The sequence below is a fragment of the Silurus aristotelis genome (assembly GCF_946808225.1).
Source record: "Silurus aristotelis genome assembly, chromosome: 9".
NCBI classification, from domain to species: Eukaryota; Metazoa; Chordata; class Actinopteri; order Siluriformes; family Siluridae; genus Silurus; species Silurus aristotelis.
In genome coordinates this window covers 25196500-25214672 of record NC_139582.1, presented here as the reverse complement: position 1 = coordinate 25214672, position 18173 = coordinate 25196500, and the positions used below count along the sequence as shown (strand labels likewise).

At 41.9% G+C, this 18173-nt stretch overlaps 3 protein-coding genes across 32 annotated transcripts in view; 2 read left to right on the top strand and 1 right to left on the bottom strand.

Annotated features, from left to right (window-relative positions):
• The window catches only part of hectd1 (HECT domain containing 1), a 41146-nt gene extending 36369 nt beyond the window's left edge, over positions 1-4777 (top strand). For all 18 annotated transcript variants that reach the window (XM_083550606.1, XM_083550601.1, XM_083550599.1 and 15 more), the window contains 7 exons: positions 776-913; positions 1015-1616; positions 1718-1796; positions 2614-2707; positions 3307-3457; positions 3596-3740; positions 3841-4777. In XM_083550606.1, the coding sequence (XP_083406732.1) occupies positions 776-913; positions 1015-1616; positions 1718-1796; positions 2614-2707; positions 3307-3457; positions 3596-3740; positions 3841-3978 (1347 nt within the window). In that variant the 3' untranslated portion in view covers positions 3979-4777. The remainder of the gene's footprint in view (positions 1-775; positions 914-1014; positions 1617-1717; positions 1797-2613; positions 2708-3306; positions 3458-3595; positions 3741-3840) is intronic.
• Positions 4096-15006, bottom strand: ap4s1 (adaptor related protein complex 4 subunit sigma 1). Of its 6 annotated transcripts, XM_083550734.1 has the most exons (7): positions 14218-15006; positions 12937-13096; positions 7027-7113; positions 6825-6893; positions 6542-6571; positions 5997-6008; positions 4096-5676 (listed from the first exon to the last, which is right to left on the bottom strand). In XM_083550734.1, the coding sequence occupies exons 2-7, from the start codon at positions 13072-13074 to the stop codon at positions 5548-5550; spliced, it is 465 nt and encodes a 154-aa protein (XP_083406860.1). In that variant the 5' UTR covers positions 13075-13096; positions 14218-15006; the 3' UTR covers positions 4096-5547. The 6 variants fall into 6 exon arrangements, 5 of the variants coding, with proteins under 5 accessions (XP_083406860.1, XP_083406861.1, XP_083406857.1 ...); XM_083550735.1 differs by lacking the exon at positions 6542-6571; XR_014535103.1 differs by having other exon boundaries at positions 5545-5676; positions 5997-6571.
• The window catches only part of strn3 (striatin, calmodulin binding protein 3), a 39516-nt gene continuing 34737 nt past the window's right edge, over positions 13395-18173 (top strand). For 3 of the 8 annotated variants that reach the window (XM_083550689.1, XM_083550686.1, XM_083550688.1), the window contains exon 1: positions 13857-13984. Coding sequence is in view for 5 of the 8 variants with exons in the window: in XM_083550683.1 (XP_083406809.1) it covers positions 13733-13984 (252 nt within the window). In the remaining 3 variants the exon portion in view is untranslated. Of the gene's footprint in view, positions 13567-13702; positions 13985-18173 lie in introns of those variants that run through there. The other 5 variants (XM_083550683.1, XM_083550684.1, XM_083550681.1 and 2 more) reach the window with 5 other exon arrangements.

The following is an 18173-nucleotide window of genomic DNA, read 5'->3' as shown; positions in this document are numbered from 1 at the left end:
GGTTGCAATCGAGGGAAAGATGAATGCGGCCAAGTACAGGGATATCCTGGACAAAAACCTTCTCCAGAGTGCTCTGGACCTCAGACTGGGCCGAAGGTTTACCTTCCAACAAGACAATGACCCTAAGCACACAGCTAAAATAACGAAGGAGTGGCTTCACAACAACTCCGTGACTGTTCTTGAATGGCCCAGCCAGAGCCCTGACTTAAACCCAATTGAGCATCTCTGAAGAGACCAAAAATGGCTGTCCACCAACGTTTACCATCCAACCTGACAGAACTGGAGAGGATCTGCAAGGAGGAATGGCAGAGGATCCCCAAATCTAGGTGTGAAAGACTTGTTGCATCTTTCCCAAAAAGACTCCTGGCTGTATTAGATCAAAAGGGGGCTTCTACTAAATACTGAGCAACGGGTCTAAATACTCAGGACCATGTGATATTTCAGTTTTTCTTTTTTAATAAATCTGCAACAATGTCAACAATTCTGTGTTTTTCTGTCAGTATGGGGTGCTATGTGTACATTCATGAGGAAGAAGAGTGAACCTAAATGATTTTAGCAAATGGCTGCAATATAACATAGAGTGAAAAATTTAAGGGGGTCTGAATACTTTCCGTACCCACTGTATACCCTTTAAGTTGCCTTTTTCTTTAGTTTGTCAGCTGTCTGAATTTCCAGTATTACCCTGTTAAATGTCATAAATCATGTTACGTCTCTGTTTTTTTAAATAAAATCTAACCAAATCTAGTGGTAATTGTTATGCTGGTGTTTCCTGCAGGTAGAGTTCCAGGGAGAAGAAGGCACTGGTTTGGGTCCGACATTAGAGTTCTATGCCCTTGTGGCAGCTGAGTTCCAGCGAACCTCACTAGGGATCTGGCTCTGTGATGATGATTTTCCCGATGATGAGTCACGCCAAGTCAGTTCTCTCCTTTTTGTTAATTTTAGCGTTTTTACGTGTTGGGTGCTTAACTTAACCTGAGAATCAGGAATATCTAATGCTATTTTTTCTCTGATTAGGTGGATCTTGGCAGTGGCCTGAAACCACCAGGCTATTATGTACAGCGCTCGTGTGGCCTTTTCCCTGCGCCCTTCCCTCAGGATAGTGATGAGCTGGAGCGCATCGCCAAGCTTTTTCTCTTCTTGGGCATCTTCCTGGCCAAGTGTATACAGGACAACCGGCTAGTAGACCTCCCTGTCTCACAACCTTTTTTTAAGCTACTATGCATGGGTGACATCAAGAGCAACATGAGCAAACTTTTGTATGACACACGCTTAGATTCAGACCACCACTTCTCTTACATCCACTCAGAGGCCTCCACTGAGGAAGAACCGTATTTGATAAGCAGCTTTGATGAGGATTCTAAATCTGAGTTCATCTTGGACCCACCAAAGCCCAAACCACCTGCATGGTTTTATGGCATCCTAACATGGGAGGACTTTGAGCTGGTAAATCCTCACAGAGCACGTTTCCTCAAGGAGCTGAAGGAGTTGGCAGTTAAGAGGAGGCAAATACTGGGCAATAAGAGCCTCTCGGAGGATGAAAAGAACACACGGCTACAGTGCCTCATGCTGAAGAACCCAGTGGGCTCAGGTCCACCACTCTGTGTGGAAGATCTAGGGTGAGCTGTGAATGGCATTACATAAGAATTCTGCTTTTATCATCAAGTGTTTATTGAGCAATATATTTTCTGTAAAACTTTTAACATGCTTGTTTTTGTAGATTAAATTTCCAGTTTTGTCCCTCATCCAAAGTGCATGGCTTCTCAGCAGTGGACCTTAAATCCAATGGAGAGGATGAGGTAAGCCATTTTTTTTTAAAGAGCCGAAGATTTATTTTGTAAATTTATATGATTTTGAATTTGTTTCAAGGACTCACAATTTATAAAACTACTGTTTGAAAACTGCCCAGGAGCTGGGGAAAAAATGCACTGCCTATTGAAATGTAAGATTGTAAATATATGTATTAGATTTTTTTTTAAATAATTGTTTTATTTTGCTAAATAAATGTTGTGCATTATACTTTTTTTTTTATTTTTTTTTTTTATTTAACATGGGGCAGAGAACAGAAGCTCCCTATTATAGGTGATGCATGTAGTACATCATAGAGTTGTGGCAGTGTGAGCAGGCATTATTTAGACAGCAAACATTCAGCTGGAGTATTATCTATCCTGTAATGGCCTGATCTACATCCTATCGAATTCCATCGAGGCAAACTGGATTGAACAGTCAGAAAGTACCATAGTGAACAACTTTGGAAAGTTTTATGAGAGGCATGGTAAAGCGTGGTAGGTGACACCTACTGTCAAGATTGTGTACTGCACAAGCAGCACATTACAACATGATTTTAACCACTTTAGTTGTGTTTAGCCAGCACTCAAAATTCATGTATTTAACTTGCTAATATTGGTGTGCTGAAAACTTACTTCTCTTTGCTTACATGCAGGCCACCACACATTAACCTTTTCCTTAAAATCCATCTACAAATATGCAGCAACTGATGATTACTTTAGCGTGGGTGTTCAGAGAGGGGAAAGCACAAAAGAAAATTGGGACTGTTAGGAACTGTTCAGGTCTATGCAGCATATCTGAACTAGAAACTATGTATTGGTTTATTAGATGGTGACCATGGACAATGCAGAGGAGTATGTGGAGTTGATGTTTGACTTCTGTATGCACACTGGGATACAGAAACAAATGGAGGCCTTCAGAGGTAAGAGGTCTTTTATAACACAGACCTGGTGCATCTAAATATTCACTTGACTAGGTATTTTCCAGGGTATAATGTGACAGAAGGTAAAGATCTTTACAGTGTATAATGACTTTCTGTTGCCTACAGAAAGTCATTATACCCTGTATAGATCTTTACCTTCTGTCACATTATACCCTGGAAAATAAATCACGTCGAACTATTTTGAGCTGTGTATGTACACATAACCCTTATTACCAAAGTAAAATAACATTTTGAAACATTCTGGGGAATTATCAAAGATTAATTAGTGAAATACGGTACCACCAGCACATTGCCTAGATCAGCACACTCAGTCTCGTATGCAAAAACGTACCTGAAAGACTGATGCCACCTGACAAAAGGTGCTAAGGTCCACAATGTACCCTTTTTTTTGACTGAGCTCCAAAGGCAAAATTTGTAAATAAAACTGGAAAAGGAATTTTTTGTATTGGGTGTGTTTTTAGGGTGTATAACAAAGTAACTATTTCAAAATAATATGATTATTTTCTATAGGCACTGTGTATAGAAACTTTGATCAATGCATGGTAAATTGCTGTATTGTTGTGTGTGGTTTGGTGCAGAGGGCTTCAACAGAGTGTTCCTTATGGAGAAACTGAGCTCATTTAACCATAAAGAGGTCCAGATGATCCTGTGTGGAAACCAGTCTCCATCCTGGACAGCTGAGGACATTGTCAACTACACAGAGCCCAAATTGGGCTATACTCGGGACAGGTGTGCCTTTTGCTTGGCTTATGGTGTTGAGACCATTTAAGCAAACTGATATAAGGCTATAAAGTTATACAGGTATAATATCTTTGAAAATGCACACCATTTTCAACATCCTGTTTTCTCTTTGCATTGCCTATCTAGTCCTGGTTTCTTGCGCTTTGTGCGAGTGCTGTGTGGAATGTGTTCAGATGAGAGAAAAGCCTTCCTCCAGTTCACAACAGGGTGCTCAGCCCTACCCCCTGGTGGTCTTGCCAACTTACATCCTCGTCTCACAATCGTCCGCAAGGTATGGCACTGAATAGTTTTAGAATTCACTTTATTAAAATAGAAATTTTTCTAAATAAGAAATTTGTTTATTCCTATAATGTGCTTAATTACATTTGTAGGTGGATGCGACTGATGCCAGCTACCCTTCAGTAAACACATGTGTGCACTATCTAAAGTTGCCAGAGTATTCCTCTGAGGAGATCATGAGAGAGCGTCTCCTTGCTGCCACTATGGAAAAGGGCTTCCATCTAAATTGAGCATGCTCCCGGCACCGCTGACCGACTCAATGTGTTAATGAAGCCTGTTGTGTTTTGTTGCAAAAAATTTCAAAAGTTCTACTCACCCGTTTTTTTTCCTCTCTTTTGTCAAAAGAGCACACGTTTACATCTGTAAGCAAAAGGGAGCCCATGCCAGCTCCACAAGCTACTGAAACAGATAGGGTCATGTCTACAGTCCATGTTACCCCACTTACAGCTGTTGGTGGGACTGCATTGCATTAAGGGTTCGAGTTGCTAGTAGCCAAGTGCAATTTTCAATTTCCTGTCACACTTAAGCTCTGAGAGCATGTGTATTACATATACACACATTATCCCTGTTTCCCTGCAAGGGGCATGCAAGCACCTGCTTCTGCTAACTGTCAAGTGTAAAAAAAAAAAATTTCTGGTTTTACTTTTTCTAGTGCCTGCTTGTTTGAAACGTTCCCATTTTGTTTTGTGTTCATTATGGTCATTTGCTTGCTGCCCGCCCCTCTTATTTTCTCTTCTAGTTTTTTTTTTTTCTCTGTGCTGTTACTATGTTTCAAATGATCATCACCCTTCTAAAAGGATTGAACTCAGAGTGCATTTGTGATTTTACAATGAAGCTACAGCGACAAAAAAAAAAAACACTGGTTGTGTGCAAGGCACATTTGACAAAAGGAAAAATAATTAAAAGCTATGCTTCTTGTATTTTCTTTGTATATTATAAACATTTATTTAACTCAAGTTGCAGTTTGAAGTAAACAAATATTTTCAAATGTGTATGCTCCAAAAAAATCATTAAATTGTTTGCAAACTATGATTAGTGTTGTGGTCCATTCCGCTGCTTGTTTTAGACAATCTTTAAGTTGATGTTAAATTCAGAAGGCAATTTCAGTTACAGACATGGACAAATTTGTTGGTAACCCTCCATGATAAAGAAGAACCCAGAATGTTTTCTGAAATAACTTGAATGCCAATTTCTTTTGTCTGTTTCATCACTGTTTATTCCATATAGATTTTCTGATTCAACAGAATATTTCAAATAATAAAACAAATGAAAATAGCATGGACTAAAATTATGGAACAATCACCACAAACAAGTGATTTCTGTAGTTCTCACTGTGACTTCTATGTCTGGTTCACTGCCTGTCAAAAGTGTGGAAACAGTGTTTTAATAGTTTTGCTTATATGCAACAAATTAGATATTTTAATGGTGTACAGATTTACTGTTTACTTTGTTTTATCTTAATTTTTATTGAAAAATCCTGTCTTAATATAAATAACTGTTCAATTTACATGTTCAGCCTTTTATATAGTTTAGTTACATATAAACAAAAAAAAAACCCACGAATGTATGTTTATATAGAAAAGAAAAATGACGTGGTTGTACAGATAGTTTGGTCTGCTCTTCATGGAAAAAAAACTTCTATATATGTCTCCAGCTGGATGGAGTACAGAGAGGGGCCACCAAATTGTGCAAAGCAACTGTTCACCGAAAGTAAATTATCGATAATTAAAATGTCAGCTGATTGTAGTTAAAGCCAAGATATGTATAGACCAGTCAAAACAGGTGAAAAGCTGTTTCATTCATCCTTCCGCCATCTTATCTAAAGCCAGCAGTGGTGCAAGTATCCGGTTCTTGTTGGTCTCCACGATGTGTCCGTTCAGGATCATTTCATCGAGAATGATGTGTACTTTGTCCAAATTAAACATAATCTGCTTTGGAATTAAGGAACAATAGGGCAAGGTTTGTACTAAGCTGCCAGGGGAAAATTGAGCATAAATAACTTAATACACAAGGTGCTTTTGTGCTAAAAATTTAAAAGTAATCTCTTAACACCTTGTTTATCGTTTCTTACGTAAACCTCTTTTGCGTTCAGTGAATGAATTATTTTCTTTTTTAATAACTAGCTGGTTATTGAAAGTTTCAGTGAGTCTTGAAATGTGCAAACACTCACTCAGCTGTCCACCATTGCATAAAGTCTCAAAGTCACCAGATTCCCAGTGTTTGCTGCAGTTCAATTATAAAAGGATACATCTAGTTCACTCTGAGAAGAAGGAAAAAAGTCATTGACACAGATTGGTTCATAACATTCCAACATTAACAGAGTTGTGTTTCCCAAGGTTTATAATGCTATTAATGCAAGTAATTTACAATGGTTTGAGGAGGCACATGGCTTGGCAGAGCTTATTTCAAGCTGTAATGACACATACTGCTTAGATAAAATTAGGTAAAATAATAGGATGAAATTTGGTTGGATCCAGGAGTAAATAACGAAGGCTATGCAATGACTGTTTAGTGACAGAGCACTGCTGAATACCGCTACATAATTAAGTTGGGATTATTGCGTAAAAGAAAAATATTTTATGCCACTCTGAATGTGTCATTAAGTAAAAGTAGATTTCTTCTCAATTTATTAGCTACTATTTGTTCACCCACAGCCAATAACTGTGGAACAATTGAACTCTTAGCAAGATGGAAAAGCAATATGCATATCACTAAATATATTACTAGATTTAGACTCCTGGACAAGTTAGAAGACATTAGGAAAATTCCAGAGAGGAAAAAAAAAAAAACTGCCTTGTGTAGAGAGCCAGTGGGCTTTCCACACTACTAGGACAAAAATGTGTAAAACATGTTCGTTATTGGAAATTAATCAACTTTGTAATGGTAACAGTAACCCTTTGCAATAGACCAACACAGACCACAATAATTCCAATAACAGCAGTTAGTCCTTTTTATTCCTTGCTGAACCCATTTGGGAAACAGTTACAAAATGTTCTTGTATTATATGAAGGTAAACTCTATGTTGTTGGTTTTCCATTCAGAATAAATCCTATTAAACACTGTAGCTTGAACTTACCACCCGGCTGAAGTACTTGTCAAGCACTTCAATAAAGTTGTGGATGAGTTCATAAACGGAGAGTTCATTCTGTATAAAAAATATAATTTGATTTTTACAGCTGTTAATGGCTACTAACAAAATATTTGCAATTTAAATAAAAAAATATATTTCATGATCAAAGGACAAGGCATCTAAAACACATTTGACTAAATTCACTTACTCCATTGTCGGTGATGCCGACTACAATGAAAAGAGCTGCATACTGCCGATACACCAGCTTGTAGTCCTTATACTCCACAAATGAGCACTAAGAAGGAGGTTAAATAAATAAAAATAAAATCACTTAGTACTGAAGCATGGTTTGTTGGAAATTGAGGGTATTTACAATGTTACCTTAGGAATTACATTTTTTAATCATCAGTTAAACAAAATACCATTTATGGTGTGTGGACACCTGACAATTAGGCCCATATGTAATAGGCCTGGGGTGCAGTCAGTGTTCCAATTCTTGCCACAGGTGAAAGGTGAGGTTGAGGTCAGGGCTCGGTGCAGGCCAGTTGAGTTCTTTCACTCCATTCTTGGCAAACCATGTCTTCATGGACCTTACTTCGTGCACTGGGAAATTTATTTGGAACAGGTAACTTCCATATACTGTATATACCTCCAAAACTGCTTGGACATTGACAACATTATTGTTGATTCTGACTATTAGCTAACATACATATACACACACACACACACACACACACACACACACACACACACAGTTTTTGCCCCCATTTTTCATGAGCCTAACTAAAAGACCTAAGACCTATTTCTTTCAAATGTTGTTCACAAATCTGTCTAAATCTGTGTTAGTGAGCACTTCTTCATTGCCGAGATAATCCATCCACCTCACAGGTGTGGCATATCAAGATGCTGATTAGACAGCATGATTATTACACAGGTGTGCTTTAGGCTGGCCACAATAAAAGCAAACTCTAAAATGTGCAGTTTTCTCACAGCACGATGCCAGATGTCGCACTTACACAAGTTTTGAGGAAGCGTGCAATTGGCATGCTGACTGCAGGAATGTCCACCAGAGCTGTTGCCCGTGAATTGAATGTTCATTTCCCTACCATAAGCCGTCTCCAAAGGTGTTTCAGAGAATTTGGCAGTACATCCAACCGGCCTTACAACCGCAGACCACGTGTAACCACACCAGCCCAGGACCTCCACATCCAGCATTTTCACCTCCAAGATTGTCTGAGACCAGCCACCTGGACAGCTGCTGCAACAATCAGTTTGCATAACCAAAGAATTTCTGCTCAAACTGTCAGAAAGCGTCTCAGACGCATGCTCGTCGTCCTCATCGGGATATACGACAGTGTGTTCCAGTTCCTGCCAATATCCAGAAACTGCACTCAGCCATGGAAGAGGAGTGGACCAACATTTCACAGGCCACAATCAACAACCTGATCAACTCTATGTGTAGGAAATGTGTTGCACTGTGTGAGGCAAATGGTGGTCACACCAGATACTGCCATTTTTTTTTCTGTTTTTCTTTTTAGAAAAAATTACAATATAATTGCTGAAATTTCATACAAGAATATTGGTAAAAACTGAAACTCATGTAGTGCATTTAATTGCAATATTACTTCAACATACAAATACAGTTGCGTTAAAAAGGTCCCTCCGCAGTGGCTGCGTATAGTAAGTTATGGGAAAATGTTTGTTTCATAAAACTCAATTATTCTTATTTTTTTTATTAATAAGTAAATACATTAATATTTATTAATAAAGACATACACAAAATCCATGCATTTATGGCCAGCTTTAAAAGTTTAAAGTTTAGTGGGCGGTGTGTCATGGTCCATGTGAAACACAGTGCTACGTTTGTAGTTAAATGGACTAAACAATGAATTGTTTTTGTAATCAAATTATTTAAAGAATTGTTAAAGCCCTAATAGATATATATACACACACGCAGGCACGCGCACACATATGTATGTATGTGTGTGTGTGTATATATATATATATATATATATATATATATATATATATATATATATATATATATATATATGTATGTAAATATATAATGTATGTATATATATGTATATGTGTGTTTTTTCAAAGTCGGCTTTTTTTTTTTTAGATCTTTTTGTCAGATGTTAAAGTTAAAATGAATGTATGTTTGTTATATGTATGTATATGTATGTATGTATGTATGTATGTATGTATATATATATATATATATATATATATATATATATATATATATATATATATATATATATATAAATGTATGTATATATATATATGTATGTGTGTTTTTTCAAAGTCGGCTTTTTTTTTTTTTTTTTTTTTAGATCTTTTTGTCAGATGTTAAAGTTAAAATATCAATTTCATAATTTTCTAAAGTTTTTTTAATTGAAATTACATTATGTTTAGACATTATGGGATTAATCCTCAATGGGATAAAGGTCTGGGTAGTTTCCTGTCCATGAAAACAAGATTTCGAAGTTTTGTTCCCTGAGCCACTTACTTATCACTTATTCTTTATGGCACGGTGCTCCATCATGCTGGAAAAGGCATTGTTCATCACCAAACTGTTCTTGGATGGTTGTGAGAAGGATCAGTGTTTTGTACTATTCTATATTCATGGTTTTCTTAGGCAAAATTGTGAGTCAGTCCACTCCCTCGGTTTAGAAGCAACCCCACACATGAATGGTGTCAGGATGCTTTACTGTTGGTATGAGACAGGACTGATGGTAGCACTCACCTTCTCCACAAGCTTTTTCCGGATGCCCAAAACAATTTTAAAAAAGGCATTCATCAGAGAAAATTACTTTACCCCAGTCCTCAGCAGTCCAATCCTTTTGCGCCTTATGAGTCTGTCCCTGGTGTATTCTGGAGAGAAGTGGCTTCTTTGCTGCCCTTCTTCAAACAAAGACATTTTGTATTGTCCTGCACTGTCCTGTGTTGTCTTGTGATGTCTTTGCACTGTTTGCACCAGTTGCACACATGCACTTTATGTGGCGAGGATCTTAGTTCCTGGCCCTGTGTTCTTCTGTTCTGTGACTGTTGTTTACTGTTGTTTTATGTAGCACCTGGGTTCAGGAGGAACGTTGTCTCATTTCACTGTGTACTGCATCAGCTATACATGGTTGAATGACAATAAAAGCTTCTTGACTTTACTTGACTTGACCATTCCTAAGCAATCTCTGCACTGGTGGTGCCCCGATCCCACAGTTTAATCAACTTTAGGAGGCAGCCCTAGTGCTTGCTGGACTTTCTTGGGTGCCCTTAAGTCTTCTTCACAACAATTCAACCTTGAAGTTCTTGATGATCTAATAAATGGTTGATTTAGGTGCAATCTTACTAGCAGCAATATCCTTGCTTATGAATGCCTTTTTGTGCAAATCAATGATGACTACACATGCTTCCCTGCAGGTAATTATGGTTAACAGAGGAAGAACAATGATGTCAAGCACCACCCTCCTTTTAAAGCTTCCAGCCTGTTATTCTAACTCAATCAACATGACCGCATGATCTCCAGCCTTGTCCTCGTCAACACTCTCACCTGTGTTAATGAGAGAATCACTGACATGATGTCAGCTGGTCCTTTTGTGGCAGAGCTGAAATGCATTGATGTTTTTTGGGATTAAGTTCATTTTAATGGCAAAGAGGGACTTTGCAATTGATTGCAAATCATCTAATCACTCTTCATAACATTCTGGAGTATTTGCAAATTGCCATTGAAAAAACTGAGGCAGCACACTTAGTAAAAAACAAAAACAAAAGAAAAACATGTCATTCTCAAAACTTTTGGCCAAGGCTGTATAATACCAGTGAAAGATTAAAGATTAGAATAGATTGAAATTTAATAATTTTAGGTCCTTTAAATAACCTATAATTATACAAAGGTAAGTGGTAAACTGCCAGTGGTGAAAAAGCAATTAAAGTATATTAAGCCTTATAAGTTGATGCTTACAGGTAGTACATGTCCCAACATTTATTGATTTCTTACAAACTATAAAAGCTGCATTGGAACAGACTGTTACTATACTAATACATTGACGGTACTTACTATTTCTTTCATAATAGTGAAAACAAAGACAATAAACAAGGAATCCAGTCTATTATAACCCCGGAAATGTATAGGTGTTTCCTTATAAACTGCAAAGAAAGCCAAGGTGAGTCGTCTTCTTTCAACTTCTCCCATTAGGGGGCGCCACAGCGGATCATCCGTCACCATACCATGCCCCCCTACTTACCACATCCATAAACCTCCTCTTGGAGGACTCTTCTCCCTGCAACCGCACCACTCCACTGCTCTCCCTCTCATTCACACACATGTACTCTGTCTTACTCCTACTGACTTTCCTCCAGCGTGTACCTACACCTCTCCAGGCTCTTCTCAACCTGCTCTCTACTCTCACCACAAATCACAATATCATCCGCAAACATCATGGTCCACAGAGACTCATGTCTGACCTCGTCCATCAAACTTTATATCACCTCTGCAAACAGGAAAGGGCTCAGAGCCGATCCTTGTTGCAGTCCAACCTCCACCTTGAACCAGTCTGTTGTTCCTACTGCACACGTCACTGCTGCCACACTGACTCATACATGTCCTGCACCACCCTCACATACTTCTCTGACACACCTGGCTTCCACTACTCTTTACCATAACTTCATGGTGTGACTGATCAACTTTATTCCTCTGTCGTTACTGCAGGTCTGCACATCTCCCTTTTTCTTAAAGACTACGGTACCAGCACACTCCTTCTCCATTCCTCAGTCATCCTCTCACCTTCCAAAATCCTGTTGAACAATCTTGTTAAAAACTCCACTGCCATCTCTCCTAAACATCTCCATGCTTCTAACTGTACGTCATCTGGTCCTACCGACTTTCCACTCTTCATCCTCTTAATCGCTGCTCTCACTTTCTCCTTACTAATCCTATCCACTTCCTGCTTCACCATCTCCACACAATCCAAGCTTCTCTCTCTCTCTCTCTCTCTCTCTCTCTCATTTTCCTAATTCATTAGCTGCTTAAAATACTCCCTCCATCTTCTCAACACACTCTCCTCAATAGTCAACACATTTTCATCTGCATCCTTTATTGCTCTAACTTGCAGCACATCCTTTCCAGCTCGGTCCTTCTGCCTGGCCAATCAGTATAAATTATTTTCTCCTTCCTTAGTGTCCAACTTCTCATATGCCTTTTCCTTGTCTTTCGCCACATCCCTCTTCACCTGCTGTCGCATCTCCTTGTACTCCTGTCTACTTTTCTCATCACTCTGTCAATCCCAATTCTGTTTTGCCAACCTCTTTCTCCTTATGCTCTCCTGCACCTCCTCATTCCACCACCACGTCTGCTTGTCTACATTTCTATTTCCAGATGTCACACTAAGTACCTTTCTAGCTGTCTCCCTCATCACTTCTGCAGTAGTTGCCCAATCATCCAGCACCTCTTCACCACCACCGAGCCCCTGTCTGACCTCTTCCCTGAACCTCACACTACAATCTTCCTCCTTTAGTTTCCACCATCTAATTCTTCTTTCAGTTTTTACTCTCCTTCTCTTCTTTTTCACCTCCAAAACCATCCTACAGACCACCAGCCGATGCTGTCTAGATACACTGTCCCCTGACAACACCTTACAGTCGCCAATCTCCTTCAGGTTGCATCTCCTACATAGCACATAGTCCATCTGTGTGCACCTTCCTCCACTCTTATACATCACCATTTGATCCTCCTTCTTCTTAAAATAAGTATTTATGGTGTCAGAGAGTATGGTTCCTAAACCTTAAAATAAAAATAAACAAGACTGTATGTTTCAAATCATGAAATGGTCAGCCCAGTCTCCAGACTTAAACTCAATCAAGCTGGTTTAGGATAAACTGGACAGAAGGGTAAAACCAAAACCACATGCAGGTGCACTTTCAACAGTGTTGGAAAGAACTTTCTGAAACATATTTCATTTCTGTTGTGGAAAGAATGCCATGCGTTTCAATGTCAGATATATATATATATATATATATATATATATATATATATATATAATGTGTGTGGGTGTGGGTGTTGTCTAATATGTTATTATACAGTTCCACTCGTTAATGAGAAATAAATGAATGAACTGACCTCATCTTTTTTCCTGAACAGACAGGCCTTGACCACATCTGCCTCCAGAGTAGCTCTCTTTCCAACATCCACATGTTCATAGTGCTTGGACAGGCGAGTCTGGCCCTGTTTATTCACCATCAGCAGAAACTTAATCATGATCACTCAGGAGAACAGACACCTTTAAATAAAATGAACGAACAACAAACAAACAAAATAAATAAAAGTGAAGGACAGTATCTGAAAATACCAAAACAAACGATTTTACCTCAACTGTGCTGGTTTTATTTTAGTGTTTCTTGGGCACTTATATGTGTATTTTTCTTCACCATATTCACTGAGTTTGTGGCCAGTCGCTCTATAAACTTCCACTCACGCACGAGTTCTGTATTTGGAAGTGGCTACTGCAGTTGGATGACTTTCGGTCACGTCCGAAACCGCACATTTCCGCACTAAATTGTATGTCAAAACGGCACACTGTAACGTGTTTTGACACTCGGATAGGGAAGGTAGTGTGTGTGTGGATTTTGGACGCAGCCTGGCGCATCCCGTCATGCAGCGCGGCCCAGACTCTTCCTCGCTCAGTAGGGAGTTTTACATCCAAGGATCGGAGTAATGGCGGCCGGCAAATCCGGGCGCTGAGAGAGAAAGGTACAACACCGTGCGGCCCGAGGGACGCATCTTTTTCGTCATTTCGCCGAAGCGGTGACGTTTTACCACGACGCAGATAGTCAGGGGAGAATACTTTTTTGAACAACATTTACGATTCGGGGTCTTTTTTTAACAGGACCTTTTTATTTAGTAAAAAAAAAAAAGAATGGATGAACACCCCGGCGGTGGAGGAGGAATGGCCACCGCAAGACAGCAGTCGCCACAACACGGTAATAACAGCAGCGTTAACGCTCATCTAGCCGGTGCTGTGGGATCCGCGATGGTGCACCAACAACAAGACGAGGCGCCAAGGCCGCAGCAGTACACCATCCCCGGTATTTTACACTACATCCAGCACGAGTGGGCCCGCTTCGAGATGGAGAGAGCACACTGGGAAGTCGAGAGGGCCGAACTACAGGTATCAGATAGCAGCACTGAATTAGCATACTTGCTAACCAGATATCTACAGTCACTGACACAATAGTGCTAGCTTGCTTATCCCGTGCACTTGTTCAGGAATTTTTTTATTCACGTACCGTGAAGTGGAGTAGCATAATTCCGCGAGCTATTATAAAATAAGCTTAGCAAACAACTATGCATTACTTCAAACACAGTAATGAAAATGTGCTCCGTCTCTTCAGTGCACCTTACCCATGTATTCAACCACAGTTTGGGTCTTCTTGTTAAGCGTAAACTACTAACCACAAGATAGCATTTCTTTAGCCTCTGAAGAGTAGAAACTATAAATGCAGCCACCTGACTTTGTCAACTAATCTTCTGGGCAGCCATTTTGTTTTGGTCAACATGGCATTTGAACTGTTGAGCTCTTTCTGAGCTATTATGCTAGCAGTCTAGTGCTTTAACTGTTTTTTATCTTCAGAATACATAAACGAATAATATTTAAGCACTTACATTTTATAGACCTAACTGTCACTTAACTGAGTTTACAAGATGATTAGTTATATTAATAAAGCCAGCAAAAATGAACTCTTTAAGACTTTAAGGCAGAGACTAGCTGATTAGCTTGTTAGTTTTCAGCCAGGATAATTTAATGCTTTACACTGTAAAAACATAATAACTTGCATGTATTTTGTCGTAAGCAAATGTGTGTATATAGAAGATTGCATTTTTATATTTCACTTCAATTCGGAAATACCTCTGAGTGAACAGCTAGTTGGAGCGTTTGGCTGTTAGTAGATGTATTTCAGATGTTTACAATTTGAGGACCTTATTAGCAACTATTTCAAGAGTCGCATGAAATGACTTCAGTTTAACTATTTTTTATTCCAGCCCCACAAGCTTACATTTATTTTAATGATGCTCTTTGGCCTCTAAGTTGTTTCGGTTCTCATGACCTGAATTTAGCTAAACAATTGACATGGATGCATGTTAATGGATAAAGTGAAACACAAACTCAGTTTACAGATGCCACATTGTTTTGGAGTTCAGCAATGCAGCATGTGAAACACCCATAACAATTTTAAATATGTAGTGTGCTATGTTTAAAAGTGTCTTTAAACCTGTGATCATGTAAGAGATATTTAAAAATGCTTGTTTTTTCCAGACTGTAACTTATTCTGCCCCTATGCTGGGCAATGAATGAAATGTCTTTGGTCCTGTGAAGGTGGCTGACATCAGTAGGCCATAGACATGAACACAGCACATACAAACTCCTATCACATTATGTTCCTGATGTTTACCATGAGTTTTAAAGGATAATCAGCCCCAGACTATACTTAGAGCTCTGATACCAGTATTGTAATTTAATTGAAAAATGTTGGATTGGACCATTTCTAGGTGAGGCAATATTTGAGAAGGGATCAGTGTTTTGGTATACCACACATTATTCCAAAAATGGCAAACTACTGATTTAAGCTTCAGTCGGTTACAATTTTAATGAATCTAGACTAAATCTACTGTCCATGGCATTGCTTCAATTTTTGTCAAAATACTCATTGCATAATGTCAGGAATCCCCCTGCCATGCCCCCTTCGGGGGCTGTCAAGCTCGGTGTCAGGAATCCTCGTGTATGTTCCTGCGTGTTAATGCCGGTGTGCGCGTACTCACGTCTTACTGTGAGCTCGCGTATGCCTTCCCGCTCCACACACCGTTCAACTCGGACACTCACTCTCTCACTGCGCGTGGACCGCGCCGCTTTCCAGGCGCGCCTTGGATTTAACTTTCCCGGCTCGCGTTCCGACCCGGACTTTGCGGACCGCGTCTCTTTCCAGACGCACCGTGGATATTGCTTTCCTTTTTTTCCCGGATTCCTCCGTTTGGGTCATTCCTCCAAACTCCGGACCTAGTGGGCTGCGTCTCTTTCCAGACGCACCTGGGATTATACCTTCCTCTTTTCCCGGACTCGGTTATTTGGGTTATTCCGCAGACTCTGAACTGTTGTGGGCCGCGCTGTGAGCGCACCACCGGATTAACCCCTTTTGCAGCAGGTATTTGTGTTGGCTCCGCCTTGTTTGTGTTTTGAGCTTGAATAAAACAATTTTTTTGCTGCTACTTCAGCTTCCACCTCCGTTACAGCATGACAGAATAAAGAACCCCCGAAAGGGACACAAAAGAAAAGGAGGAGGACTTTTCCAGAAAAAAGAAAAAAAAAATTCTGGAGAAGGACTGTTCCAATAAGAAGAAAAAAAAGGGGCGGGGACTTTCTCGAAAAGGAAAGGAAAATAACTGTTTTTCAAGAAAAAGGAGAATAATCGGATTACTGCCATGGTCCCGGCGCGAACCGAATCTTGGAGGTCGGGTTCGCTCGGCAGTGACCAAGCGTCGGCCAAGCTCCACCTCCGGGAAAACCCAGAAACTCGCAGCAATTTCTCGGCCGTTCTTGGCAGCGCCATGCCCCCTTGATGACGTCACGGAGTTCCCGGCTCGCTTAGTTCCCGGCTCGCTTCTCCGGCGAGCCGGGCGTGTTCTTACGGAGTGTGGAGGGTTATATGGAGTCATACCCGTCTCTCTACCCTTCGGAAAGAGCAAAGATCGCGTTCCATATCTCCCTACTGTCTGGAGAATCCCTCTCTCTGGCCATTGGGTTGTGGGACGTGACTGGAGGCGAATTCTATTCATGCGCACGTTTCATCCGGCTTCTCACAAGGGAACTCGGGTTGGTGACGGCAGCTCTCCATCACCTCTTCCCCACTTCCGAGAGCACGGCTTCACTCCCGAGCTTCCCGGAGAGGTCCGTTCTGCACCAGGGTTTCCCGGAGACCTCCACCCAGCTCTCCAACCTGCTCCAGGCCCTTCAGACGGCTCCGTTCCGCCCCAGGACCTCCAGGAGATCTCCACCCTGCTCCAGACCCTCCAGGAGGGTTCCGCTGCGTCCCAGGGCACCTCGGAGAGCACAGCTCCGCTCCAGGGCACCTCGGAGAGCACAGCTCCGCTCCAGGGCACCTCGGAGAGCACAGCTCCGCTCCAGGGCACCTCGGAGAGCACAGCTCCGCTCCAGGGCACCTCGGAGAGCACAGCTCCGCTCCAGGGCACCTCGGGGGGGCACAGCTCCGCTCCGGGGCTTTCAGGAGAGCTCCTCTTCACCCGGGGTAAATGGGTTCCCGGACCTCTCAACTCAGCTCCGGGACTGCCACCTCTCAGAGCTCCTCTCCGCTCTAGGGTCTCCAGGCGAGCTCGGTTCCACTCCAGGGTTTCCAGGCAGGTCCCTCTCCGCCCCGGGGTTTCCAGGAGAGCTCCTCTCCGCTGCAGGGCCCCAAGGAGAGCTTGCGTCGCTCCAGCGTCCAAAGGAGAGCACAGCGTCACTCCCACATCCCAGGGAGGGCTCAGCTCAGCTCCAGAGCTACCCGGAGAGCTCAGTTCAGCTCCAGAGCATCTCAGAGAGCCCCTCTCTGCCCAAAGGGTCCCCAACGCACTCACCTTAGCTCTGAGACTGCAAAGGGACGTTGAACCGCCGCCACTGGGCTCCTCCGAAGGTGACGGCTCGCCCCACAGTCTCTCTGAAGGCGACGGCGCGCCCCACAGGCTCTCAGAAGGCGAGGCCATGGCACAGAACTCCTCCGGGCGACGTCTCGCTCCTGAGCCCCTTCATCAGCGACGTCTCATCCCTGGGTCACGCTGGAAGTGACATCAAGCCTCCAGGGGCATGTAAGGACGGCCTGGCAGTCTCAAGGCCCTCAAAGAGCGAGAACACCAGCCCAGGTCTGAACGGAAACACCATCGCACGGCTAGATCTCTTCGAGGAGGATATGGTGGCTGAAGGCCCTGTGGAAAGCCCCATCGCCATCCAAGGCCCCTCGGACAGCCACAGACCGTTTCCAGAACCGCCTGATCGGGATGTTGCAGGCCCAGAGACCTCAAAAGGCAACCCCACAGACCCTGGCTTTGCCAAAGGCGACGTCTCGCTCCCGAGCTCCTCCCACAGCGACGTCACGCTCCCCAGCTCCTTCCACGGCGACGTCTCGCCACCAAGTTCCCTGAAACCCCGCCGAGGTCATCGCTCGGCCTCTGAGCTCCATCGAGGAGGTCGTCTGGCCTCAGGACTCGGATGAGGGTGTGGCTCATCCTCAGGACTCTGTCGAAGGCGTGGCTTGGCCTCTGTTCTCCGTCAGGTGGATCGCTTTGTCTCCGGTCTCCATCCAGGGGGTCTC